Source organism: Triticum urartu, chromosome 5A (genome assembly GCF_056163025.1).
Source record: "Triticum urartu cultivar PI428250 chromosome 5A, HENAU_Tu73, whole genome shotgun sequence".
Classification (NCBI taxonomy): domain Eukaryota; kingdom Viridiplantae; phylum Streptophyta; class Magnoliopsida; order Poales; family Poaceae; genus Triticum; species Triticum urartu.
The window spans coordinates 528817675-528844197 of record NC_141877.1 but is presented as its reverse complement, the minus strand read 5'-3'; the positions used below and the strand labels follow the sequence as shown (position 1 = coordinate 528844197).

At 47.3% G+C, this 26523-nt stretch overlaps 4 protein-coding genes across 5 annotated transcripts; 1 reads left to right on the top strand and 3 right to left on the bottom strand.

Annotated features, from left to right (window-relative positions):
* Positions 1–1990: 1990 nt before the first annotated feature.
* LOC147972498 (putrescine hydroxycinnamoyltransferase 3-like) lies at positions 1991–3604 on the bottom strand. The gene has a single exon (XM_087523091.1). The coding sequence runs from the start codon at positions 3471–3473 to the stop codon at positions 2169–2171; it is 1305 nt and encodes a 434-aa protein (XP_087379217.1). The 5' UTR covers positions 3474–3604; the 3' UTR covers positions 1991–2168.
* A 4604-nt stretch (positions 3605–8208) lies between these two features.
* Positions 8209–10821, top strand: LOC125510166 (uncharacterized). Of its 2 annotated transcripts, XM_087521482.1 has the most exons (10): positions 8209–8352; positions 8441–8526; positions 8609–8734; positions 8812–9054; positions 9167–9523; positions 9613–9685; positions 9771–9844; positions 9917–10075; positions 10162–10298; positions 10386–10821. In XM_087521482.1, the coding sequence occupies exons 2-6, from the start codon at positions 8520–8522 to the stop codon at positions 9675–9677; spliced, it is 798 nt and encodes a 265-aa protein (XP_087377608.1). In that variant the 5' UTR covers positions 8209–8352; positions 8441–8519; the 3' UTR covers positions 9678–9685; positions 9771–9844; positions 9917–10075; positions 10162–10298; positions 10386–10821. The 2 variants fall into 2 exon arrangements, with proteins under 2 accessions (XP_087377608.1, XP_048531222.2); XM_048675265.2 differs by lacking the exons at positions 8209–8352; positions 8441–8526 and having other exon boundaries at positions 8605–8739.
* LOC125510168 (uncharacterized) lies at positions 10489–12174 on the bottom strand. The gene is made up of 4 exons (XM_087524360.1): positions 11903–12174; positions 11449–11792; positions 11281–11289; positions 10489–10777 (listed from the first exon to the last, which is right to left on the bottom strand). The coding sequence occupies exons 2-4, from the start codon at positions 11772–11774 to the stop codon at positions 10489–10491; spliced, it is 624 nt and encodes a 207-aa protein (XP_087380486.1). The 5' UTR covers positions 11775–11792; positions 11903–12174.
* Positions 12175–14106: 1932 nt separating this feature from the next.
* Positions 14107–15763, bottom strand: LOC147972497 (putrescine hydroxycinnamoyltransferase 3-like). Its single transcript, XM_087523090.1, has one exon. The coding sequence runs from the start codon at positions 15605–15607 to the stop codon at positions 14303–14305; it is 1305 nt and encodes a 434-aa protein (XP_087379216.1). The 5' UTR covers positions 15608–15763; the 3' UTR covers positions 14107–14302.
* Between the last annotated feature and the right edge of the window lie 10760 nt (positions 15764–26523).

Sequence of the window (26523 nt, the reverse complement as noted above, 5' to 3'; positions counted from 1 at the left end):
CTCCCGGATGATAAAACCTCTCTGCTTCACGGCAAGAGTACTTTATAGGACCCCTCTTGACCACCTCCATCCCGTATTATTTGTCGCCGATGGACGCAGTAAGTAGTATATTCCTGACTGAATAACGAAGACTGGTCACAAGTACGAGAAAAAAAGTCCAACGGGACATACGCACACAACCACTCTGCATTCTATTTTGAAGTGCAGGTGAGGTCACGAGTCACGGCCCTGCCTCACTTTCAACACAAGACCACGTCCGTTCCAGAACAACTGCGCATGCACCATGTTTCCTTAACACATGGGAACTGCTTTATTGTACCATCCTCGTCACGACCAAAAACGTTTGGCTGCGACGGAACAAAGTGGGAATGCAATTTGCGCTGGCCGCCGGCGTCACCAACCGTCCATTCACCGGATTTTGAATTTGCCCAAGCCCGGTCGATCGGTGGACTGGGTCCTTTCTCCGCCAGGGATCGCCGTCCGTAAGTCAAAATCCCTCTCTTTTCCGACCAACATGAAAAAAGTACTCCCTCCCTTTCATAATGTAGGATGTTTTCATGTAGTGTCAAAAACGTCTTACAATGTTTCTTTTTAGAAAAAAAACGTCTTACAATGTTATGGGACAGTGGGAGTAGGATTTATATGTGTAAAAAAAGGCTTCAGGCCCACCTAGTACATGTTGTAAATGCACACACACGTACATCATCACTCATGTTGCTGATAAAAAAATAGAGTTTAAGATTAACAAAACCATCACAAATGCATCATCATCGGCATGATATCATTAATCGGGTATCACACATGCTCAATTTGGATGGACGCAGTACGATTCCAAACAGTTGTGGTGGTCGAGAGAGTCGTTTACTTAAGTGTCCTGCTGAATATGAAATGTCGAGAAACAATGAAAATGAAATATCATCTGCGAACAGTTTTAAAAAATATCATACCCCCAAAAAAGATTATGAAATATCAAGAAACATTGAATATGAAATATCATCCGCAAAAAATGAAGTATGGAGAAACAAAATATGAAATATCAAGAAAAGTACTACAGATGTTTGAGCATAATTAAATGGTAAAGCAAATTGGCCGTGTGAATGTTACATGGCCTATGTCCGCAACGGTTCAAATTACTACCAATATACAATAGTTTTTTTAGGGAACTAATATACAATAGTTTCATGAGAAAAGTCAATGATAAACCTGAGGTAGACCTAGGCATATATGCGGCCAAAAACCCTGTTGGTCGGACTTGAAGCCCAAAATGAAAGCCTGAAATGTGTAAAATATTGTATTTTACGGAGAACAGAGACAATAATTCATTTTTGTCCTGCAAATTGGTTTAACATTTGTTATCAAATTAATGAATTTTTAGGCCTTTGCTCGGGTTGTCGGGTTCGCCTTGGTATTTTTCAATTCAAGCTTTGCAAGCCCACCCAGAGCCAAAATTGAACCTGGACTGCAAAATTGGTTTAGATAAAAAAATGTTTACCTTCAACCATGCTTAAATACTAGACAGTGTTCATCAATTCAGTGATTCAAAAAATTATTTAAAAAACACGGATGTGGGGATTATTGCTTGGAAAATATAGAAATGGCAAGAGATTAATATATTCCGATTTGTCTTCTTTGTACAGAATATATCATATTTTGGTTGAACATTTCCATACAGAAGACAAAAAGACAATTAAAAAAATCTTGTTATTTTCACCCTTAACATAATAGTCAAAAATTCTTGATGGTTATTTTGTCACTTCTCATTTCTTAGCATTACACGCATCTACGTATTTTGTAAGACTCGTACAATTCCGTTTTGCTAACTCAGCTCAATTTAAACGATTAAAAAAATCTAGTTATTAATTCGCATGGTTTCATACTTTCATTGTTTAGTGTTCAAGTCGGACGGACAATACTTCAGTGTCAAAATTGAACATCTGTTCAATTTAACGTACTAACATACCATCAAAAAGATTAGGCATACATTGGTATATAATGGAAAAACCAAATCAAAAAAATCCTTGTTACTGGTACATCAGAACCTTTGTGTGTACAGTAGCACCATACAATTCTCAAATGAAAAAAAAACGTGCTTTGCACGTAATCAACATTCTTTTCTCTGCTGAATGCTGATCCTCAGTTATCAATCTACCGATTCTCAGTTTGTCCACCTACTCCATGGAGTGGCAGCATTCTTTGAACGCCTGGAGATTGTGCTCAAAGACGGGGACGAAGGCATCGACGCTGCCGTCGCCGAAGTTGGACGGCGCGAGGAAAAGCATCCCCTCCGTGGGGAAGTAGGCCGGCATGAAGTAGCTCGGGCTCCCCGTGCCGAAGTCCAGCTCGTAGAACGGGAACGTCAGCCAGCTGTCCACCTCCACGTCCGGGCAGTGCGCGTCCTTGCACACGGCGCTCCGCGCGAGCCCCTCCTTCTCGGCGGCGCCGGAGGTGGCGAAGTCGACGAAAGATTGGAAGTAGGCGCCGTCCACCCTCGCCACCTCGTCGTGGATCACCTGTGCGGCGTGCTTCAGCGGCCGGTTCAGGAGGTCACCCACCGTGGAGCGCGGGAACGCCCAGAGCACCATGTTGCCGAAGTGCTCCGCCGGCTGGCCGAGCCGGTGCCGGCCGTCCACGGACAACCGGATCTTGGAGGTCTCCTCGGGGCTCAGGTCGCGCGCGCGCGTCATGGTGCGCCAAAGGTGGGCGAGGATGGTTTCGAACCGGCTGAACGGCCGGCCGCGCCCTTCGGACGCCTTGGCGCGGAGACCGGCGATGAAGTCCTTGGAGAACTGCGCCTTGTGGATGACGATGTTATCTGCGGCGTCGCCGTGGTGACCGACCACGTCGGTGGGCGACGGCAGGTAGTATTCCCGGCTGCGGTGGTCGTGCTCCACGCGAGGCGACGAGCGTGGCTTGAATAGCTCAGCGTGGTGGTGCACTGGCGGGAGACCCATGGGGAGCCCCCTGGTGGCGCGCCCCCAGGCCACGAGGAAGTTGCTGGTGGCGTGGCCGTCGGCGACGACGTGGTTGGACGTGAACCCTACGGCGAGCGAGCCGCAACGGAACCGTGTCAGCTGCAGCAGCACGACCTCCTGGTGCTCCGCCTCCAGGTCAGGATGCAGCTTGAGCAGCTCAGGCGTGGGCTTCGAGGGTGCCATGTCGACGAGGTCCGCGTCCACGGACGCCTCAATCAAGCGCGCGCCACGGTCGTTGAGGATGACGGAGGGCGTACCGTCGGGGGACTCGCCGAGATGCCCGGCAAAGGCGCGGTACTGTGCGAGGACCATGGCAAGGCCCTTCTCGATGGAGGCCGTGGTCGGCGCGGGCGGCGCGAAGGCATAGATGATGGCCATCTGCATCTCGAACGTCACCTTGTCGAAGATGGATAGTGGAATGTACTCGGTGGCCGGCACCGGCGCTTCGCCGGCAGTGCAGGAAGGCTTGACGAGCCTGGAGCTCAACACCTTGACCTCCATTGCTGTGTACTGTGGTTTCTCTGTAGGACGAGACCGGAGAAGTGGTTTCTCTGTGGCGAGAAAGATCAAAAGTTGGCAACAAGAGAACAAGCTTGTACTTGGAGGCGTTGCGGTCTTGTACTCTTGTGTTGTGTGTCTGATTTTGTGGTTGTCCTGCTGCTGGTTGTACTTTTTATAGGACGGTATTGGAAGTCTCGAACACGCTCGCGGGAAACGGTAGCCGGCCGGTAGGTGAAATCAAACTACTTGAGTCTAGTACTCCTTGTTTTGAGACTTGAGACTTGGACTGCCCGCCTCTAAACGATGCATGTGTTTGACTAATGACCGGCTGTTACCTAGAACATGCAAATGTCACAAGTCTAAACCGTACACTCTATTTTCACTCCTTTGCCTGCTTTACAAAACGGACCAATATGAAGTCCAGTAGGCAATAATACAACTCATGTTATTTATTGTTTCACCTCATGGTATGTCCACGAGAAAACACTGACTGCTAGTCCCATATATGGATGTTTGACTAGTTAGGGCATTTTCAACGCCGACTCTCAAACCGTCCTTATCCGTCTAGATGTAGCTGCCCGGACACCGCAAGTCATCTATAACTGACCCACATCGGTCCTCGAAGCAGTCCGGACCACAATTTTCCGGCAAAGTTTAAACAAACTGGGAAATGGGGGTTTTGTGGGAGCCCGGACATGAGCCACGTAGGACTCCGACACACCCAGTCCACCAAAAACTGAGATGGAGCTCGCGCTTTTGTAGCTGGCCACACTGTTTTCGTCGCGTATCTCCTACTATTTTCTTCCATCATCCCGTGCTCTCCGCCGAATTCCGTCCTTTTCCCCCACTCTTCTTTCCTCCCGCTGCCGACGCATGGACCCGGAGGAGATCCCGCTGGAGACGGAAGTTGTGGAGAATCCGAGCTTTAAGCTCAAGCTTGAAGGTGGCGGAGAGGTTTGACTTGTTGATGAAGGCGACAGAGAAGAAGCTCAGGTTCGAAGAGAAGAGGGACACGATCGAAGAGAAGAAGGTCATGCTCTTGGAGAAGGTGGAGATCGCAGCTGCTTCGGAGGACGCGAAGATGCTCACCTTGAAGGTGGTAGATTTGGATGACGAAGCCATCCATTTCAAGATGTTGCAGCGGCAGAAGGACGACAGATTGAGCGTGAGGGCTCGATTGACGGCCCGGCAGGGCAAAAAAATCCAACTTTTTGCATGGACTGCCGGACTCATATTCTTTTATGATTAAGCATATGAAAACTAAGCATTTGCCTCTTTTTGGTTGTGATCAGCTGAGGATGTGATCCGGTGCGCGCAATGAAACGGGCGTATTTGAATTTCAAATTGCCCTTTACTGATAGACATATACTGACTAGCTTTGGATGGCGCCAGGCTCCCGCATCCTTGTCTGCAGACCGGTCTTCTCTGTCCGTGAACGAATGAGGTGCCGATTTCCGAGTCAGCATTGAAGATGTCCTTAAAACAAAATACTCGATGAGTATTTTTGCAGTAGGCATGGGCACTAACGTTGGCACTGATCACTAGAATTTTGGCATTAGATAAACATGGCTTTGGTAGAGGCGGCAAATCCCAGTTAGCAAAAACAGATGAAAGATTCTAAATCATGGTTGCAAAGAGATGTCCGCATACGTATTAGATAAGCATGGCTTTGCTTAGATAGACAGCCGACGTCTAACCTTTGATGGAAAAAAATATATATTTGATGGTGATCGTAAAGGCATGTCCGCATACCCATGCGATGAATCAGTTTTATGGGTTTTGACAAGGATAGAGGTCGGTGATCTTGATGCACATCATCTGCCCATCAGCCAGTGCGTCATAAACATCAAACGCAGCGCAGAAGAACCTGCCCTTGAGGATATATCATGAGTTGCTGAAGAGTTTGGGTGCAACCGAAAGCAATTACTTTTTTAAATGATGAAGACAAAAGATTCAATGTGTTAGTTTAATGTGCCTTTCTCCTTGGTCGTTGTGTTTTGCATTGATCCACCGTGCTTGATTTAACCGGATAATGACATGCATGCATGTTGTCAGTGTCACGCATGTTGATCCACCACGCATGAATAAATAAACTTGACTCGTTCCTGGAAGATTCTACTAGCTGTTTGGCACATCACATCAGGACGGCAGCTTGTTTCCATTCCCCGAATCCGCAACCAGTTTGGCTGACACCGATACGATGCCAGATCAGATGCAAAGGTCAGAGCAGAATATCCTAGAGATGGCGGCGTACGTCGCATGTCTACTCTACTAGGAGAGCACTGCTTGCAGGAAGGAAGACCACGGCAAGTCGTTGTCGACAAAAGAAATCTGACCATGGGTCGGCCGGAATAAACATTACGAAAAAATAGGCATGGTCGTCTTTTTTTTTTGACGGGAAAATAGGTCCGGTCGTCAGTTTGAATTTAGAGCAAAGAGATTCTATTTTCGTCCCTTCCGAAGAAACGTCAGCCAGTATATACTACAATATCTGTCTAAGAAATACTTCCTTCGTCACATAATATAAGAACATCTAGTGTAAACAATATTTTTATATTATGCGATGGAGGAAGTAATTTTCTCCACCTAATCATATATAGAACACCCTCGTCAAAATCAACGAATGCTCCCCTGCTAGTGCAGAAATTGACGGAGGAGTGGTCCTCACCTCACATAATCTATATAGTCTCACCTCTCTTTTTGATGAAGACGGCTTCCAACGCTTTTTTGACGATATCCAAACGCGGACAAGTTAACGAGGGCTGATGGTCGCAGTCTAGGAAAATTCGAGCGACACAACTGCACACGATGACTCTATCTTGTTTCCTTTAGCGAGCACGTTCAGCCGAGCCATGACCAATTGGCTCGTGTTATTAGGTATGGCAGGCGCATCCATTTGGCACGGTATAATATTGAACACGCGTTAGTTAGTTTCACCGAACATCCGTACATGTGTTGCAACACTAGACGTGGTTATCCCATCTTTGTCATTACCAAAACGAATGGCTAAGACGAAGCGAAATGCAATCTGATCGGCCGGACTGGACCCTTTTTTTCCCTTTGGATAGCCATCGGTCAAATTAAAGGACGTGGAGTAATTGAGCTTGGGCTCAAATGAGCTCTTTATCTAGGCCCTTCAAAAGTACATCAGGATCTGTGCCATTTGTTTATACTCCTGGCGGTGGGTTGTTAAAAAATGCGGACTGTAGCGTAATACGTATAGGACAGGCGCGTGTGGTGGGCCTCCTTTTGACGGGAGCTGGGACGTCGTTTGTCGCTGACGACTTGGGCCGAGGATCAGATAGCGCGTAGACGTCAGATCCGTGGCCCAGGAAGTTTGCTTTCCGTTCCGTGTGTGGGCTCGGGCGGTAATTGAATGGGTCGTCCGGTACCTTCGACAGCACACAGTTGACCTAACTTTGGGAGCTCTCGCGGATTCCGGCGGCGACGGCGGCATCAGCGACCAGCATGGCAGTCGTAATCCTTCCCCGCACTGCCTCTTCGTTCTGTACGCAGCGTAAGTCGTTCTAAATGGATTTCGTTTGGCCTGCCTCAGATCCACTTTGCTTGAGGAGGTCGGTGAGTGTTTGGTGTCCGCCCCGGTGGTGGCGGAGCCCATAGCGGTCGGTACGGTAGTGGAGCTTGAGGTGGCGTCGCAAAAGATGCTGGATCAGGCGCAACCGGAGCCGGAGGGTCCGGCTTTCACAGCGAAGGCACAAATCTTGCCGGGCAGTGAAGCCGCGGCGGAGAGGAAAGACAGTTCTCCACCCAGTTCGGAGCTGTCAACTGGGAAGATGAACCCCCGAGCGCCTGGATGGAATAAGAGGTCAGTAGTAGTTTTCATCGTGTAGTTACCCAGGCATATGCAGTTCAATTATTCATTCTAGCTGGGTCTGTGGGCACTTAAATTCACGTCTGGCAGACAACATTTCGGTGTTTCCACTCGATGGAACCTAGCTGCATTAATGAGTTCTTTGATGTACCTCTGAGTGTTTAGATGCATAGTTGTATGTCAAAAGTTTACTAGGGATTCAAAGCTTGACACTGGAACAAGAACAGAAAATTGCAGGTGGTGTGTTCCAGTGCTTGCCTGTGGGGCAGTTGTCAAGTTCAAATGCTTCCAGATGAAGAAAGCAGAGAGTTGATTTATTGAACTTGCAGTATTCAGTGTTGCTGACCCTCTTGCATTTTTGCTTTGATCTGGGGGTTGCATGCCTAGAAGAATAGTTGCTAGTGCTAGCAATGTAATTGCACTTGTTCAGGGTTCGCTGACTCCCTGGTAGTTAGAGAAATGACAGTTAGGCGGTTTTTCATCATCGAGATAAATAGTACTCCCTCCATAAACTAATATAAGAGTGTTTAGATTGTGATCTAAACGCTCTTATATTAGTTTATGGAGGGAGTATAAGTGTAACGGCATGTAGCTAACTGGGTGCAAAAAATTTCAGTGGATAAAATAGCTAACATTAGACTAAGGAGGCAGTTTAAAGTCTGGTTGCTGTTGCAACCATACAGAATGTACAGTGGTGGCATTAATATTTTTAATTTCTCGTTCGAACGCTGTGTTTCCTTAATGTTGCAAAAATAAAGCTATACATGGATGATGGTCTGTAGGTTGAGGACCGTTGCTGCAGCTCCAAGCCGCCCACCTTGCCCAAACCGCACCAGTGCATTTGAGAAGGCCGTTCGTAGCTATGCCGAAAACCCAACTGAGAATGTAATAACCCCAACTGTCGGCACATCATTCGACTCGGTTGGGGAGGCATACGACTTTTACAATCTGTATTCATGGGAAAAGGGCTTTGGTATTCGATACGGTAAGAGCCGACTGAATGTTGAGAGGACGAAGTGCATGCAGGAAATAGTATGTGGTTGCTCGGTGAGTATGAAATTTTTGCTTTTTTTGCTGGGGCTACTGACAGAGCAGAGTTGCTGTACATTGACTGAATTTCCGGAAATTTATGCAGGGGAAAGCTGGTGTGGAGAACACAAGGTCATGTCGTTGCCAATGCCCTGCTCCGATAAGGCTGCTATGAGCAGAGGATAATGGCTGGTATATCGCAGATACATTGGCGGGCGGATGCCATTTGTTTCTGAGTATGTTTTGATCATGCTGTTTGTGCTGAAAAATGTAGGACCAATGCATCAGAGGCAAGTGGCGAATGCAACAACTGCTGTGTCAAGGCATAATGCCATTGATGCAGGTCCCCCGGGCTTCGGGCGTAGCACGGCCACATCTGTTGGTGTGCAACAGACAGAAGGTATGGTGAGTGTTCACTGAATGAAAACAGGGATCTCCTGAACAAACTAATTAAAATGGAACTGTTGGGCTTGGCAGGAGATGAAAATGAAATGGGGAATATCTTGCAAGAGATCACAGAAATGCAAGCTACTGCTGTAGATGGGGGGAGAAGACATGTAATTTCATCGTGCAAAAATATAACGATTGGCATGGAGTATGCTAGAGCCAGGAATGTCACTGTGAAACATGAGAACGATGAGGATAGCTGTAGACAGCCTCGTGTGCTAGACATTGACGGGGAGTGTGCGAGGCAGCTCCAGAAAGAGCTGGACGAGGAATGTAAGTAACTTATTTTTTTTCCAAGACTGGAGATATATTTATGTTGTACATAGCGTAGTCAAAAAACAAATAGAGGTTAAATTAACGACTAAGCCATATGTATTTACTGCAGATGTGATTGAGGAAGCAAGCCGTCAAGCAAACCGACTAAAATCAATGATTACCCCGGGAGTGGTTGTGTGCGTGGTGGACACTGATAGCAGCAAAGATGCTGAATTCGAAGAAAGGTCTGATCATGAGAATGACTGGCTGGTGGAGATTGATAGGAGACTAAAGGAGCAAGAAGATAAAGACGCTGAACTGGCAAAGAAACGTCAGGAAGAGGCAGAAAGGGAATCAAAGGAGCAGCAGGCGAAAGATGAAGAGCTTGCAAGTAAGTGTCAGCAAGAGATTGAACAGAAGGCAATGGAGCAGTTGGCAAATGATGATCAGGTTGCATGTATGTATCAGAAGATGTATGACCAGAATGGTGAGTGGGATACAAATACAAGTAGATGTTTTTTTGTAGAAATGATGGCCATGTTGCAGGTAGCTAATGCCTTTGTGTCTTTTGTGTAGCCACTGACGAGCATCAGGGTGGCGACCACACATCATGGTCAGGGAACAGGGGCAGGTGGTCATAGAGCATCAGGTACATTTGTGGAAAAAATTCAATTCGTATTGAGAGAATGATTTCACATTCACAAGTGTGTGTGATGAATTTTCTTGCTTTGTAGACGTGGGAGTTCAGACGAGGTTGGACGATTTTTTCCACTGTCGGACTGGTCTGGCAGACAACGAACCACTGAAGGTATTGTTGTGGGATGAGTAGAAGTAGCATATGACTGGCTAAACAAGGATGCTAAACATGTTTGATTTGCAGGACGGAGATGTGTCATTCGGAAGAAACGTAAGTGCAGCAAGAAATCAAGAAAGGGGAGGGCTAAACAACGAGGTTCTCAAATATTGTTCAGACGATCTGTCCAACAGAAAGCTCTGAATCAGATGCAGCACAGATGACGGGAACATTGCTTACCACATAGTACGTAGACCGATCCGTTTGTCAATTTTGTATACATGTTTCATATATATGTGTGTGTGACAATAAAGCATTGCAAAAATCTTCAGGAGTTGCCAACATCGAGACAAAATACTATGCCAGTGAGGTGTGGGTGGGTGGCAGAAGATGTGGGGCGAGTTGCTGCGCCTGCTGCAGAGGTCGCAAATGTTTCCGTAGTCAATAATCCTGGTCAATAATAATCCTGGTCAGTGCACATGCTTACCTTGCTGACTTTTTACCATGATTTCTATTCATATATGCACTGAAATATGAAAAAATGGTTTGGGTGCAGAACATTCAACTGGTCCAGTGACTCCTGGAGTTGCCATGCAAGCAGAAGCATCGGAGGTTCCACAGACTATTGGCACACTTCATCGGCATGACGACAGGCGCGGTTACACTTTCCAGAGGACAACAAGTGAGCTATGTTTGAGGTTTAGTTTCTGCAGCAACTGGAGGTCGAGCATGCCACCAAAGCCGATGCTTGCCACAAGGAATCGCTTGAACTCATTGAATGTCCGAATAACCTCAACAGCATGCTTGACAGATATACGAGATGTTGGTGCTGGACAGCAGCCTGTGGCATCATTCTCCGCTGAATCATCACTATTTATGTTGCTAGGAATCTGTAGGTTGGCATCGCCCGTATCCCCTTCACAGCTATCTTCATCGGACATGTTGGGTCTGCAACATGATCAGAGAAATTAAACCTGATATACAGTCCCTAACCAATGGAGTCACATGATGCAGTGCACGTACATCTAAAATGGATTGAAACTGATAGTAGATGATGGTTTTCAATAACTGTATAGGTGAACCCAACAAAATATGGAATCTCTAGTATCGTAGTGACTGTAGATGATGGTTCTGGAATCTGAATCTAATTAAACTCTGAAACCTATATTTTCTTATACACTCAAGCTAGAAACTGAATGTAGAGATGTATTGACTGCATCTGAAGCGTGAATGAAAAAGTAATTATAAGTTATGGACATCCGTCTTGGTTTGAAATGATTTCTATGGAGCGAACTAGGCATATGTGGCTGCCAAATCTACCAACTCCTAATGAGGATCTGGCTGATCCAACCGGTGACTAAAAGGGTGAACACTAGAAGAGCGGCATGGGCAGCACGGGACACGGTGATTACCAGAGAACCTCAAACACTCTGAGCAGTACGTTAATTTACATATCCATGCTGGCATACAAATGACCTGAAAAAATGCGTCGGGATGGTCGAGTTGAACACAAAAGCGAGCAGTAGAAACTAGACCGGAGGCACTTAGTGGAATAATCAAACTAAAAAACAGTGGACTTAACTAGACGACTCCTCCATACTACATGGATCATTGACCACTAAACTAGCTGCTTCAGCATGGCGACGACGAGGATGAAGTTGGTTCCGGCCAGGAGCAGCGCCGTACGCTGGCTGTCAGTGAAGCAGCATTGAGGCGCGGCGCGGGCAACAGTGGACTGCTGCAGCGGTGGCTGGTTGCTTACATGGGCAGGCTGAATCTCCGCCTGTCCGCCGTCGTCGAAGTTGTGCTCTCGCCTTAGTCTCTGCTGGAGAGGACCGGACGGCGGGACGGGTGGACGGCAAGGGAGTGATGCAGCCTGCAGCACATACGGCTGCAACAGGCCATGACGAGTCAGCTCCGGCAGGTACGTCTCGGTGGATCTCATGAACCGGCATAGCCCAGCCTGCGTGGATCCTAAGTTCAGCACCGGATTGGGAGTGGCGGATCTAAAAGTGATTGTTTTTTTTTTGAGGACTTAAAAGTGATTGTTCATCATGAAAAACGGGCACTTACATCTTTCCTGACGCACTTGTAGTACCGAGTTCCGCCGCGAGAGACGAAGGTGACCACCTTAAGTATTTGGGGCAAGCAAACAGTGGCAGCACTTCGTCTGGCTGTGATGAAGAAGAAAAAGCAGCCATGGTCGCCAAGGAGAGGATAGGGGTGAGGAGCGGGGCGTAGATGAATCTTCGAGAGCAAGGGGTGGTGCTGGCGACGCAGTGCAGAAACATTAAAATATCCCTGGAGGGCACCGTTTGGAAAGATAACGGATGAGCCGTGGACCACGACGCAAAGATTCATCTGAGCCGCCTCGCACGGGATGACGGACGTCCAAATGAATGCGGTAGGTAAGTGGGCCATACTCTGTGAAAAAGCAGACATACTATAGAGAATACGGACTAAAAAACAATCCCTGATGCGAATCTTAGCGCGAAAGAACGGCTGTGATAACAGGTGCATCTGAGCTCGAGCTCAGAATAGCACTTTCGCAAATTAAAGTCCTTTTGCTTCTGACCAAGAGGCGGATGGGTAAAAAGGTTGTGTGAACATCGAATGCATGATGTAAAGGCCCTACACACGTACATCATCACTTACGTTGCGTCTGCTAGTTAAAAAGTGAAATCACCGAACTTTAACATTAACATAATCAAGAAAAATGGATTGTTATCGACACGATAATTTGACTAGCATGCTTCGGCATTGATTATCAGTGGAGACCACTTGCAATATTTCTTTAACCTTTGTGTCCAAGCAAAGTAAAGTCTGAGACAAAGTTTCTAATACTAAAGTTGAGGAGTGGTCCTTGTAACTGAATACCTTATTGTTTCTCTAGTCCCAAATCTTTCATACTCCCTTCATTTTTGTATACAAGGCCACAAACTCATATTGCAGGTATCAAGGCAAAAGTTAATGTCTTTTAAGTCAATGTTGCAAGGCAGTTTATCTCCTTGTTTGTCGTGTAAATTAATGTGTATTCTTCTCTTTCATGCACATCAAGCCAATGCTCTCACTCCCGCATGCATGCAAGGGATAGTTAATGTCCTCCTTTACTAGTACTACGAGGCAAACACCATTAATATTGCATCGATTGGTGTTAGTGGCCTTATATATCTGCAAATTGTTATTTTGATAGTGGCCTTGTATATAAAAATGGAGGGAGTATAAACAACAGTGCCACCGAGAGCTAGTTATCATTGTCGAGGCTTGGGGAAGTGGAGATAGGGGGGGGGGGGGGCACGGGAGTCAAAGGTTGATCCAAACCTTGGGCATAAGGGCCATTATTTGCATGTTGACAATCCTAATACCATGTGTTCATGATTTTGTTTCACCTTTTTTATAAAAATAACCGAATTCAGGTTCGAAGGGTAATTTCATATTCCCATGTACTCAAGAACATGAAACATTTTTTTGTGTTTGGAGAAAATAGGCTGAAATTAGTCATAACCAATACTTTTGTAAGGCACTAAATACGCTTTCTACCTACCTCTCTCTAAAAAGGCTTATGAGGATTTCCAAACTTTGAATCTTTTCCTACAAGATTTAGTGCTTAATGTTAACCTGCACAGCTGGCAATTCCCCTCGGGAGCAAATCTATATAATGTGTCTAGTGGACGAGAGGGGCTTTTTAGCACCTAGGAGCATATGCTCCTGGTTTTTAAAATGTGTTTTAAACGTATTTTAAAATGTCACAACATTCTGACAAAATGTTTCGCGCGTACATCTCGACATTCTACGTAGTCACAAAGTTTTTGAGGCATGGAGCAACTCTTTCAGATAATTGTGTCCTTCAAGATTGGGCTCAGTGGAACCGAGATCTTCCCGGGCGCTGCCATGGTGTTGTTCTTACTGTTGATGTATCTTTGTTAATTACTCCCTCCATCCCATAATGTAGGACGTTTTGTGACACTATTATATGGGATGGAGGGACTAGTTTCTTAATTAGTTTCTTTTTGCTAACTTTTATGTAGTCTTTATTTTCGTTGTGCACTTTTTTGCGCTTTTATAAAACCCTTGCTTGTATCATTTAATAATTAATAAAATATCCCTAAAAAAATATGTAACAGAGTCCCGCAGTTTCCCTCAAAAAACAAAATACACTTCCATTTTTTTAAGCCGGCCCATCTTAAACCGTTTTAGGATAATTATGTAATTATTAATTCAGTGATTTTGTAGTTTAGTGTTCAAGTCGGATCAAACAGTAGCTAAGATACGGTATATTGGTGTATAATCGAATTTGTTTGATCCAAAGAATCATGTCAATTGTACATGGAAACATCTGTGTACATACTGTAGCACTACAATTCTCAAAAAGAAAAAAGAGAACACATTGTTTTTTATGCTCACACTCTCAATAAATGAACTAATGTATGTGCCTCACTCCCTGTTTCTTCGACTAATTCACAGTTAGGCCACCTACTCCAGGGAGTAGCAACATTCTTTGAACGCTTCGAGGTTCTCTTGGAATAAGGGTACGAAGGCATCGACGCTGCCGTCGCCGAAGTTGGACGGCGCCAGGAAAAGCATCCCCTCCGTGGGGAAGTAGGCCGGCATGAAGTAGCTCGGGCTCCCCGTGCCGAAGTCCAGCTCGTAGAACGGGAACGTCAGCCAGCTGTCCACCTCCACGTCCGGGCAGTGCGCGTCCTTGCACACGGCGCTCCGCGCGAGCCCCTCCTTCTCGGCGGCGCCGGAGGTGGCGAAGTCGACGAAAGATTGGAAGTAGGCGCCGTCCACCCTCGCCACCTCGTCGTGGATCACCTGTGCGGCGTGCTTCAGCGGCCGGTTCAGGAGGTCACCCACCGTGGAGCGCGGGAACGCCCAGAGCACCATGTTGCCGAAGTGCTCCGCCGGCTGGCCGAGCCGGTGCCGCCCGTCCACGGACAGCCGGATCTTGGAGGTCTCTTCGGGGCTCAGGTCGCGCGCGCGCGTCATGGTGCGCCACAGGTGGGCGAGGATGGTTTCGAACCGGCTGAACGGCCGGCCGCGCCCCTCTGACGCCTTGGCGCGCAGACCGGCGACGAAGTCCTTGGTGAAGTGCGCCTTGTGGATGACGATGTTGTCGGCGGCATCGCCGTGGTGACCGACCACGTCGGTGGGCGACGGCATATAGTACTCCCTGTTGCGGTGGTCGTGCTCCACGCGAGGCGACGAGCGTGGCTTGAATAGCTCCGCGTGGTGGTGCACTGGCGGGAGACCCATGGGGAGCCCCCTGGTGGCGCGCCCCCAGGCCACGAGAAAGTTGCTGGTGGCGTGGCCGTCGGCGACGACGTGGTTGGACGTGAACCCTACAGCGAGCGAGCCACACCGGAACCGTGTCAGCTGCAGCAGCACAACCTCCTGGTGCTCCGCCTCCAGGTCAGGATGCAGCTTGAGCAGCTCAGGCGTGGGCTTCGAGGGCGCCATGTCGACGAGGTCGGCGTCCACGGTCGCCTCAACCAGGCGCGCCCCACGGTCGTTGAGGATGACGGACGGCGTGCCGTCGGGGGACTCGCCGAGCTGCCCGGCAAAGGCGCGGTACTGGGCGAGGACCGTGGCAAGGCCCTTCTCGATGGAGGCGGTGGTGGGCGCGGGCGGCGCGAAGGCGTAGATGATGGCCATCTGCATCTCGAACGTCACCCTGTCGAAGATGGACAGTGGAATGTACTCGGTGGCCGGCATCGGCGCTTGGCCTGCACTGTAGGCAGGCTTGACGAGCCTGGAGCTCAACACCTTGACCTCCATTGCCGAATATAGCTATTACTAACTGGTTGCTGTGCACTGAGCTTAGACCGGAGAAGTGGTTTCTCTGTGGCTAATCAAGTTTGATCCGTCGGCGAGAAAGATCAAAAGTTGGCAACAAGAGATCGAGGTTGTACGTGAAGGCTTTGCGGTCTTGTACTCTTGTGTTGTATGATTTGGTGCTTGTCCTGCTGCTATTTATAGGACGGCATTGGAAGTCTCGCGGGAAACGGTAGCCGGTAGGTGAAATGAAACTGCTGTTAATTAGTGTAGTTGAGACTTAAGACTTGGACCCGGCCCGCCTCTAAACCATGCATGTGTTTGACTAGTGAACGGGCTGTTACCTAGAACGTGCAAATGCCACAAGTCTAAACCGTACTTCTGTTTCAGTCCTTTGCGTGCTTTACAAAACAGACCAATAAGAAGTCCAGTATAGGCAATAATACAACTCATGTTATTTATTGTTTCACCTCATGGTATGTCCACAAGAAAATACTGGCTAGCCCCATATGGATGTTTGAGTTAGTGATTTTGCTTATTTAGGGCCCCTCCAATGCCGACCCTCAAACTACTCATATCCGTCGGGGCGCAACTGTCCGAACACCGCAAGTCATCCAACACCAGCCCCCATAGGTCCTCGAAGTAGTCCGGGCCATAATTTTCCCGCAAAGTCGAACCAAACAGGGGAGGGGGGAGGGGACTTTGCTGGAATCCGAACATGAGCCACGTAAGACTCCGACACCCTTGTGGCAAAATCTCTCACTCTTTTCTTCCATCTCGCCGCTCTCCACCAAATTCCCACCCTTTCCCCCCTCTCTCTTATTCCCTCCCGCCGCCAGTGCATGGATCCGGAGGAGACCTTGCTGGAGAAGAAGATGGTAGAGGATCCGAGCATCAAGCTCAAACTTGAAGGTGGCGGAGAGGTTTGACTTGTCGATGAAGGCGACCGAGAAGAAGCTCAGGCTTGAAGAGAAGAGGGCCATGATCGAAGAGAAGAACGCCGGGTTGATATTCTTTTGTGATCGGGCATGTAAGTACTAAGCATACTTGCCTCTTCTTGGTTGCGATCGGCCAAGGTGTGATCCGGTGTGCGCTATGGAAACCATGTATTTGAATTTCAAATTGCCTTTTCTGGTGGACATATAGTTGCCGACTGGATGGCCGGCTCCTGCATCCGTGTCCGCGGACTGGTCTCCCCGTCAGCAGATGGATGTGGTGTCTGGTTTGTGCGTCAGCACTAGAGCATCTCCAAAGCGGGCCCTCAAAACCGCCCACAACCGTCTAGACGGCACGACACAGACGTGTCTAGCCATCCAACGCGGGCCTGGATCGATGCGCCGACCGGTCCGGACACACTTTTTCCCACAAAATCGAAACAAACTTGGGGGGCTTTGCAGGAATCCGGACAACAGCCACATAAGTGAAGGAAATATGCCCTAGAGGCAATAATAAAGTTATTATTTATTTCCTTATATCATGATAAATATTTATTATTCATGCTAGAATTGTATTAACCGGAAACTTAGTACATGTGTGAATACATAGACAAACTGAGTGTCACTAGTATGCCTCTACTTGACTAGCTCGTTAATCAAAGATGGTTAAGTTTCCTAGCCATGGACAAGAGTTGTCATTTGATGAACGGGATCACATCATTAGAGAATGGTATGATTGACTTGACCCATCCGTTAGCTTAGCACGATGATCGTTTAGTTTTTTGCAATTGCTTTCTTCATAACTTAGTGTGCTATCAAACATCACAACGTAACTGGGTGACTATAAAGATGCTCTACAGGTGTCTCCGATCGTGTTTGTTGAGTTGGCATAGATCGAGATTAGGATTTGTCACTCCAAATATCGGAGAGGTATCTCTGGGCCCTCTCGGTAATGCACATCACTATAAGCCTTGCAAGCAATGTGACTAATGAGTTAGTTCTGGGATGGTGCATTAAGGAACGAGTAGAGAGACTTGCCGGTAATGAGATTGAACTAGGTATTGAGATACCGATGATCGAATCTAGGGCAAGTAACATACCGATGACAAAGGGAACAACATATATCGTTATGCGGTTTGACAAATAAAGATCTTCCTAGAATATGTGGGAGCCAATACGAACATCCAGTTTCCGCTATTGGTTATTGACCGGAGACGTGTCTCGGTCATGTTTACATAGTTCTCGAACTCGTAGGGTCCGCACGCTTAATGTTCGGTGACGATCGGTATTATGAGTTTATGTGTTTTGATGTACCGAAGATAGTTTGAAGTCCCGGATATGATCACAGACATGACGAGGAGTCTTGAAATGGTCGAGACATAAAGATTGATATATTGGATGACTATATTTGGACACCGGATGAGTTCCGGGGATCACCGGATAATTATCGGAGTGTCGGGGTGTTATCGGAACCCCCAGGGGAACTAATGGGCCACGTGGGCCTTAAGTGGAGAGAGAGAGAGGGCCGGCCAAGGCAGGGTCGCGCCCCCTCCCCTCTAGTCTGAATTGGACTAGGGAAGAGGGGGTGGCGCCCCCCTTTCCTTCTCTTCTCTCCCTCTCCTTCCTCCCCCCTTCCTCCTCCTAGTAGGACTATGAAAGGGGAGTCAGGACTAGGAGGAGGACTCCTCTCCTGGCGCGCCCCAAGGGCCGGCCGGCCTTCCCCCTTGCTCGTTTATATACGGGAGCAGGGGGCACCCTAGAACACACAAGTTGATCATTGATACCTTAGCCGTGTGCGGTGCCCCCCTCCACCATAATCCACCTCGGCCATATCGTTGTAGTGTTTAGGTGAAGCCCTGCGCCGGTAGCTTCATCATCACCGTCATCACGCCGTCGTGCTGACGAAGCTCTCCCTCGACACTCAGCTGGATCGAGAGTTCGTAGGACGTCACCGAGCCGAATGTGTGCAGATCATGGAGGTGTCGTACTTTCGGTACTAGGATCGGTTGGATCGTGAAGACGTACGACTACATCAACCGCGTTGTCATAACGCTTCCGCTTACGGTCTACGAGGGTACATGGACAAAACTCTTCCCCTCTCGTTGCTATGCATCACCATGATACACACTTGTGTGTGCGTAGGATTTTTTTTGAAATTACTGTGTTCCCCAACAATAGGACTCTGACACCCCCGACATCCAAAGCCCCTCTTGGACCTCGCACGCGCCCATCCTCCCATCTTCCTTTGCATCTGTTTTCTCTCTTGCCTACGCCGCCGCTCCACCACCTCGGCCGCCCCGCCACACCCTTACTGGAACTCAACGACTCCATCTCCTCCGGCGCTACACCCGGGGTCTAGGCCACTTCTCCTCCACCGCCATTCCATACCTCTCCTCCGACCGCCGCACATGTACCATCCGCCCCTATTATACTCACCATGACCGACAACTGTTCGGTGAAATGCCTGTGCTAATTTTTTCTGTCCCTTCTTCTTTGAGGCAATGGATTCGGATATGGAGTACATATACGAGCACTTTGTTGGGTCGTCCGATGGCTCGACTGACAAGGTGGACTACACATATAAGATGGCGATGGTGCAGATGGTCCATGTAGACGCGGAGCGTGCGAAAGAGCATGTTCTCAATTCCAAGGGATCGGTCAAGGGTCATCAAGTGACCTTTTTAAAAAAAAGGAGAGGATATAAGCGGCTAGCTTTGGAGGGCTGGCTCCCGCATCAATGTCCGTTGACTGGTCCCGGTCCGCAGATGGATGCGATGTCCGATTTGCGAGTCAGCGTTGGAGATGCCCTTAGAACAAAATACTCGATGAGTTCTTTTGCAGTAGGCAATGGGCACTGACGTTGACACTAATCACTAGAATTTTGGCATTAGATAAAGGGTCTTTTTAGGACACATCTAGATGTGACATAATTATGTCACATCTAAGATGACCTCACCCTATTTGTAGCCCTCCTGTGTTGTTCCGTTGTTCGATTGTTTGTCACCCGTTGTTGCTCGTCCTGTTTAGTTGACGCTTCCAAGACTGGGCCGTCCTCCTCCTCCACCCACCCACAATCTCGGCAAGTTTCCTGGCCCAGGCCTTTTGTTTGTGGGCTTGTTTGTTTGTTCTAAAACAATAATTCTTGGGACCAGGCCTTGTGCGACTCCAGGTCTGGGCACTTCTTGTCTCAAAAAAGAAATTCTGGGCACTTTGCTTGTAAACAAGCTTGATAGAAAAGATGGCAAAAAAAGTGGGGCATTCTTTTTGTCAGGTGATGATGATCTTGCCCCTGTCACCACCACAAAGAACACACACACACACACACACACAAGAAATTGAAGATCTGGGACAAAGGAACAGAGAAACTTGCAGGAGAGAAAAATGCGGGGTAGTGGTGCCTCTTACCAAGGTGGGTTTTCTTAATCTTCCTTTCAAGATCCTTCTGTGTGATATGCTTCTTCTGAACCCCATCCGAAAATCAGCATGCTTTTGCTTGTTTCTTTCTTGACGGAACAAAAAAATTGGTGGTTGGTCTGTGACAAAAAATTGATAGTGAACAACATCTAGATCAGAGCCTGAATCAGTTGTGTTGTGGCAAAAATAAAGAGAGACAAAAAAACTCATATCTAGATCCAGTGTGTGGCAGATTTTTTAGCTAGATCTCAGAAGTGGTAGCTGTAGCAGAGATTGAGAGATCTAGATAAATTGACTGAACCAATAATTCAGTTTTCTGAATCTTTTACATACAGTGTGTGTACAGTTAGATACAGTATGCAGTAAGTGAGAACAAACAGAGGGAGAAAAACTTCAATTATTCATATATATATTCCTCCCATTATTTAGTATCACAAACATGATGTTCACGCTGGTATAAATCTAACAAATTCAATCTTACTGAACAAATTCTCTAACAGATTCAGTCTTTATCAAAAAATTCCTGGCTCAAGCTCAATGAATCAAAAAATCCTCATCCCCCTACTGCCCAACCCCCCTAGTTCCCAACCTTACCTACACAAAATTTACCAGCAAGCCGACGGGTTCTACAGTTCAAATCGCGGCGCTGAGTTGAAATGAGCTGAACCAAAGTGGCCTGTATGCTCCTACAAAAATAGAGTTAGGTTGTTTGTGTAAAAAATAATGACTACACAATATTGATCACAGTAAAAACTAGGGGCTAAAAAAATTGCATTTATATTAAAAACAAAGTAGAAATCCTTTTTTTCTCTTATGGAAAAGTATCTTGTAAATTTTTATTCCATCAAAAATGAACAAAAGATCTATCAAAAATGGAATTAGGATCTATTAAAAAATAATGACCCATGACAAAAAGTTTATCGAGCGGGTTGCAACTGGGGGCCAAAATAAAACACACACACACACCCCTAGTTGCGAGTTGGTTATCGACATGCATTGCGGACCCTTGAGACACACACACACACATAGACACACACACTCACACCCTAATTGTGAGTTGATGGTAAACTTGGAATTGTGGGCCACGAATAAACACACACACACACACGCACGCGCGCGCGCACACACACACACCTAGTTGCGAGTCGATGCTTGACATGCAACCGGGGAACCCTTGACAAAAAGACACACACACGCACACACCTCTAGTTGCAAGTCGGCTATCGACATGCAAATTGGGGACCCTCGGCACACACGCACACACACACACACTCTAGTTGCGAGTCGATGCTTGACATGCAACTGAAGACCCCGTGACAAAAAGACACACACACATACACACACCCTAGTTACGAGTTGATGATCAACTTGCAACTAGGGACCCTTGACAAAAAGACACACCCCCCGTAGTTGCGAGTTGGTTATCGACATGTAGTTGCGGACCCTTCAGACACACACACACACACACACACCCTAGTTGCGAGTTGATGGTAAACTTGCAATTGTGGGCCACGAATAAACACACACACACATCCCCTAGTTGTGAGTTGATCAACTAGGGGCCATGAATAAACACATAAACACACACACACACACACACCTAGTTGCGAGTCGATGGGCAACTTGCCACTGGGTGTCCTCAACAAAACACACACCCCCTAGTTGCGAATCGATGCTTGACATGCAACTGGGGACCCATTGACAAAAAGAGAGAGACACACACACCCTAATTGCGAAGTTGATGGTCAACTTGCAACTGGGGACCCCTTGACAAAAAGAGTCACACACACACACCCTAGTTGCGAGTTGATGGTCAACTTGCAACTGGGGTTTCTCAACAAACACACACATTCTAGTTACGAGTTGATGGTCGACATGCAACTGGGGACCCTTGACAAAAAGACACACACACACACACCCACCCCTAGTTGTGAGTCGGTTATCAACATGCAACTAGTGACCCTCTACAAACACACACACACACACATCCTTAGTTGCGAGTCGATGAGCAGGTTGCAACTGGGGGCCACAACAAAACACACACACACGCACCCCCCTAGTTGCGAGTTGGTTATCGACATGCAGTTGCGGACCCTTGAGACACACACACACATACACACATACACACACACACCCTAGTTGCGAGTTGATGGTAAACTTGCAATTGTGGGCCACGAATAAAAATACACACACACACATACATACACACACATCCCCTAGTTGCGAGTGGATGGTCAGCTTGAAACTGGAGGCCACGAATAAACACACACACACACACACACACACACACCTAGTTGCGAGTCGATGAGCAACTTGCAGCTGGTGTCCTCAAAAAACACACACACCCCCTAGTTGCGAGTCGATGCTTGACATGCAACTGGGGACCCCTTGACAAAAAGAGACATACACACACCATAATTGCGAGTTGATGGTCAACTTGCAACTGAGGACCCCTTGACAAAAAGACACACACACCCCTAGTTGCGAGTTGATGGTCAACTTGCAACTGGGGGTTCTCAAACAAACACACACCTCCTAGTTGCGAGTTGATGGTCGACATGCAACCGGGGACCCTTGACAAAAATCACACACACCCCTAGTTGTGAGTCGGTTATTGACATACAACTAGTGAGCCTCTACACACACAAACACACACACACACACATCCTTAGTTGCGAGTCGATAAGCAACTTGCAACTGGGGGTCCTCAACAAACACACACCCGTCTAGTTGCGAGGGGACCCTTGGCACACAAACACCCTAGGTGCGAGTCGATGGTCAACTTGCAACTAGGGGTCCTCAACAAACACACACCCCCTAATTGCGAGTCGATGCTTGACATGCAACTTGAGACCCCGTGACAAAAAGACACACACACACACACACACCCTAGTTGCGAGTTGACGGTTAACTTGCAACTGGGGACCCCTTGACAAAAAGACACACACACACACACACCCTAGTTGCCAGTTGGTTATCGACATGTAGTTGCGGACCCTTGAGACACACATACACACACACACACAGAGACACACACACATCCTACTTGCGAGTTGATGGTAAACTTGTAATTGTGGGCCACGAATAAAAACACACACACACACATCCCCTAGTTGCGAGTTGATGGTCAACTTGCAACTGGGGGCCACGAATAAACACACACACACACACACACATCTAGTTGCGAGTCGATGGACAACTTGCAACTGGGTGTCTTCAACAGAACACACACACCCCCTAGTTGCGAGTCGATGCTTGACATGCAATTGGGGACCCCTTGACAAAAAGAGACACACACACACATCCTAGTTGCGAGTTGATGGTCAACTTGCAACTGGGAACCCCTTGACAAAAAGACGCACACACACACACACACACACGCACCCCTAGTTGCGAGTTGATGGTCAACTCGCGAGTTGATGGTCAACTCGCGAGTTGATGGTCAACTCGCGAGTTGATGGCCAACTTGCAACTAGGGTTCTCAAACAAACACACACCTTCTAGTTGTGAGTTGATGGTCGACATGAAACTAGGGGTTCTCAAACAAAAACACACCTCCTAGTTGCGAGTTGATGGTCGACATGCAACCGGGGACCCTTGACAAAAAGACACACACACACACCCCTAGTTGTGAGTCGGTTATCGACATGCAACTAGTGACCCTCTACACACACATACACACACACACATCCTTAGTTGCGAGTCGATGAGCGGGTTGCAACTGGGGGTCCTCAACAAACACACACCCCTCTAGTTGCGAGGGGACCCTCGGCACACACACCCTAGTTGCGAGTCGATGGTCAACTTGCAACTAGGGGTCCTCAACAAACACACACCCCTAGTTGCGAGTCGATGCTTGACATGCAACTGAAGACCCCGTGATAAAAAGACACACACACATACACACTAGTTGCGAGTTGATGGTCAACTTGCAACGAGGGACCCCTTGACAAAAAGACACCCCCCTAGTTGCGAGTTGGTTATCGACATGTAGTTGCGGACCCTTGAGACACACACACACACACACCCTAGTTGCGAGTTGATGGTAAACTTACAATTATGGGCCACGAATAAACACACACACACACATCCCTTAGTTGCGAGTTGATGGTCAACTTGCAACTGGGGGCCACGAATAAACACACACACACACACCTAGTTGCGAGTCGATGAGCAACTTGCAACTGGGTGTCCTCAACAAAACACACACCCCCTTGTTGCGAGTCGATGCTTGACATGCAATTGGGGGGCCCTTGACAAAAAGAGACACACACACACCCTAGTTGCGAGTTGATGGTCAACTTGCAACTGGAGACCCCTTGACAAAAATACGCACACACACACACCCCTAGTTGCGAGTTGATGGTCAACTTGCAACTGGGGTTCTCAAACAAACACACACCTCCTAGTTGCGAGTTGATGGTCGACATGCAACTGGGGGTTCTCAAACAAACACGCACCTCCTAGTTGCGAGTTGATGGTCGACATGCAACCAGGGACCCTTGACAAAAAGACACACACACCCCTAGTTGTGAGTCGGTTATCGACATGCAACTAGCGACCCTCTACACACACACACACACACATAGAGAGAGAGAGAGAGAGAGAGAGAGAGAGAGAGATCCTTAGTTGCGAGTCGATGAGCGGGTTGCAACTGGTTATCAACTATGAGTCGATGAGCGGGTTGCAACTGGTTATCAACTGCGAGTCGATTAGCGGCATGCAATTGGGGACCCTCGACAATTGACACCTAAATAGTCGCGAGCCGATAATTTACACCTAGATAGTTGCACCAAAATACCCAACTGCAAAAAACTAGTGGCGAAATGATGGTGGAAAAACTAGTGGCGAAACACTTACAAAAAAATTATAGTATAGAAAAAAAAGAATAAAAGAACATAGTGACATAACAAAAATATCCAAAGCACACAGACAAGTCAGGTCGTCTTCTTCTTCAGATTTCGAAACAAATAGTGGCGAAACACTTACAAAAAACTAGTGGCGAAACACTCACAAAAAATTTATAGTATAGAAAAAGAAAATAAAAAAATAACACAGAGACATAACAAAAATATCCAAAGCACACAGACAGGTCAGGTCGTCTTTCTTCAGATTTCGAAACAAATACAAACAGAAAAATGGAAGAACAATGGAGGGAACGGGAGAACACGGGGAGCGGAACAGGCGAAAGGAGAGTGACGACTCGGTGGTGGCTAACGTATCGATCTAATGTACTCTTGGGCTAGACTTCGTATATTCCAAAAAAGCCCATATCAAACAAAGGAGACACTGGCCCAACAAAAAAAAACGAAAAACAATTCCTTTCCGCTGTAGGCCTCCCGGCCCGAGAAGACGATACGAGGATCGATAACGATGCGGCAAACACTCGATCAAAACAAAGCAAACATCTGGCCAAAAAAAAAAAACAAAGCAAACAGATCGGACGGCTGGACATTTAGATGTGAGATCATAAAAAACATCTAGATGTGAATTAGTCATTCTGTTAGATAAACATGGTTTTGGTAGAGGCAGCCAGTTTTCTAAAACAGATGGAAGATTCTAAATCATGGTTGTAAAGAGATGTCCGCAAACATATTAGATAAAGCATGGCTTTGCTTAGACGGCCAACGTCTATCCTTTGATGGAGAATATATATTCGATGGTGGTCATAAAGGCATGCCCGCATACACATACGATGCATCAGTTTATGGGTTTTGACGAGGATAGAGACCAGTGATCTTCATGAACATCATTTGCCATCAGTCAGTGCGTCATAATGGGCTTCGACGAGGATAGAGGTCAGTGATCTTGATGCACATCATCTGCCCATCAGTCAGTGCGTCATAATCATCAAACGCAGCGCAGACGAACCTGCCCGTGAGGATATATCATCAGTTGCTGAAGAGTTGGGTGCAAGTTGAATTTGTGCAGCCGAAAGCAATTTTTTTTAAATGAAGGCAATGTGTTAGTTTAACGTGCCTTTCCCCTTTGCGTTCTCTTTTGCATTGATCCATCATGCTTGTATTTAACCGGATAATGATATGCATGCATGATGTCAGTGTCACGCATGTTGGGCTACAAGGAATAAATAAACTTGACTCGTTCCTGGAAGATTCTACTAGCTGTTTGGCATGCAGGACGGCAGCTTGTTTCCATTCTCCGAATCCACCAGTTTGACTGACACCGATACGCTAGCAGGTTGTTTGCCGCAGCTGAATATACGATTCCCACGGCTCCTACTAGGCAAACATCATCGGTTTCGGCAGGCCGATGTTTGCCTGCCACCTACTCCTACCACGCCACTTTTCTTTGCTGGTCTCCAGAATCCAGATCAGATGCAAAGGTCAGAGCAAAATATTCTAGAGATGGCGGCGTCGCATATGTACAGTACTAGGGTATAGGAGAGTACTCCTTCCAGGAAGGAACACCACCGTTAGTCGAGCCTCAGTGGTTGACAAAAGAAATCTGATCATGGGCCGGCAGGAATAAGCGTTGCGAAAAAATAGGTCTGGTCGCCTTTTTGTTCTGACGGCAAAATAGGTCTGGTCGTCTGTTTTAATTTAGAGCTAA

What these genes read in the sequence shown, in the direction of transcription:
- LOC147972498 (XM_087523091.1), bottom strand. Translation starts at nt 3,473, where the DNA reads ATGGAGGTCAAGGTGTTGAGCTCCAGGCTCGTCAAGCCTTCCTGCACT.
- LOC125510166 (XM_087521482.1), top strand. An exon ending in GAAAGAGCTGGACGAGGAAT is followed by an intron (nt 9,055 to 9,166) that starts GTAAGTAACTTA and finishes TATTTACTGCAG; the next exon opens with ATGTGATTGAGGAAGCAAGC. An exon ending in GAAGATGTATGACCAGAATG is followed by an intron (nt 9,524 to 9,612) that starts GTGAGTGGGATA and finishes TCTTTTGTGTAG; the next exon opens with CCACTGACGAGCATCAGGGT.
- LOC125510168 (XM_087524360.1), bottom strand. Translation starts at nt 11,774, where the DNA reads ATGAGATCCACCGAGACGTACCTGCCGGAGCTGACTCGTCATGGCCTG.
- LOC147972497 (XM_087523090.1), bottom strand. Translation starts at nt 15,607, where the DNA reads ATGGAGGTCAAGGTGTTGAGCTCCAGGCTCGTCAAGCCTGCCTACAGT.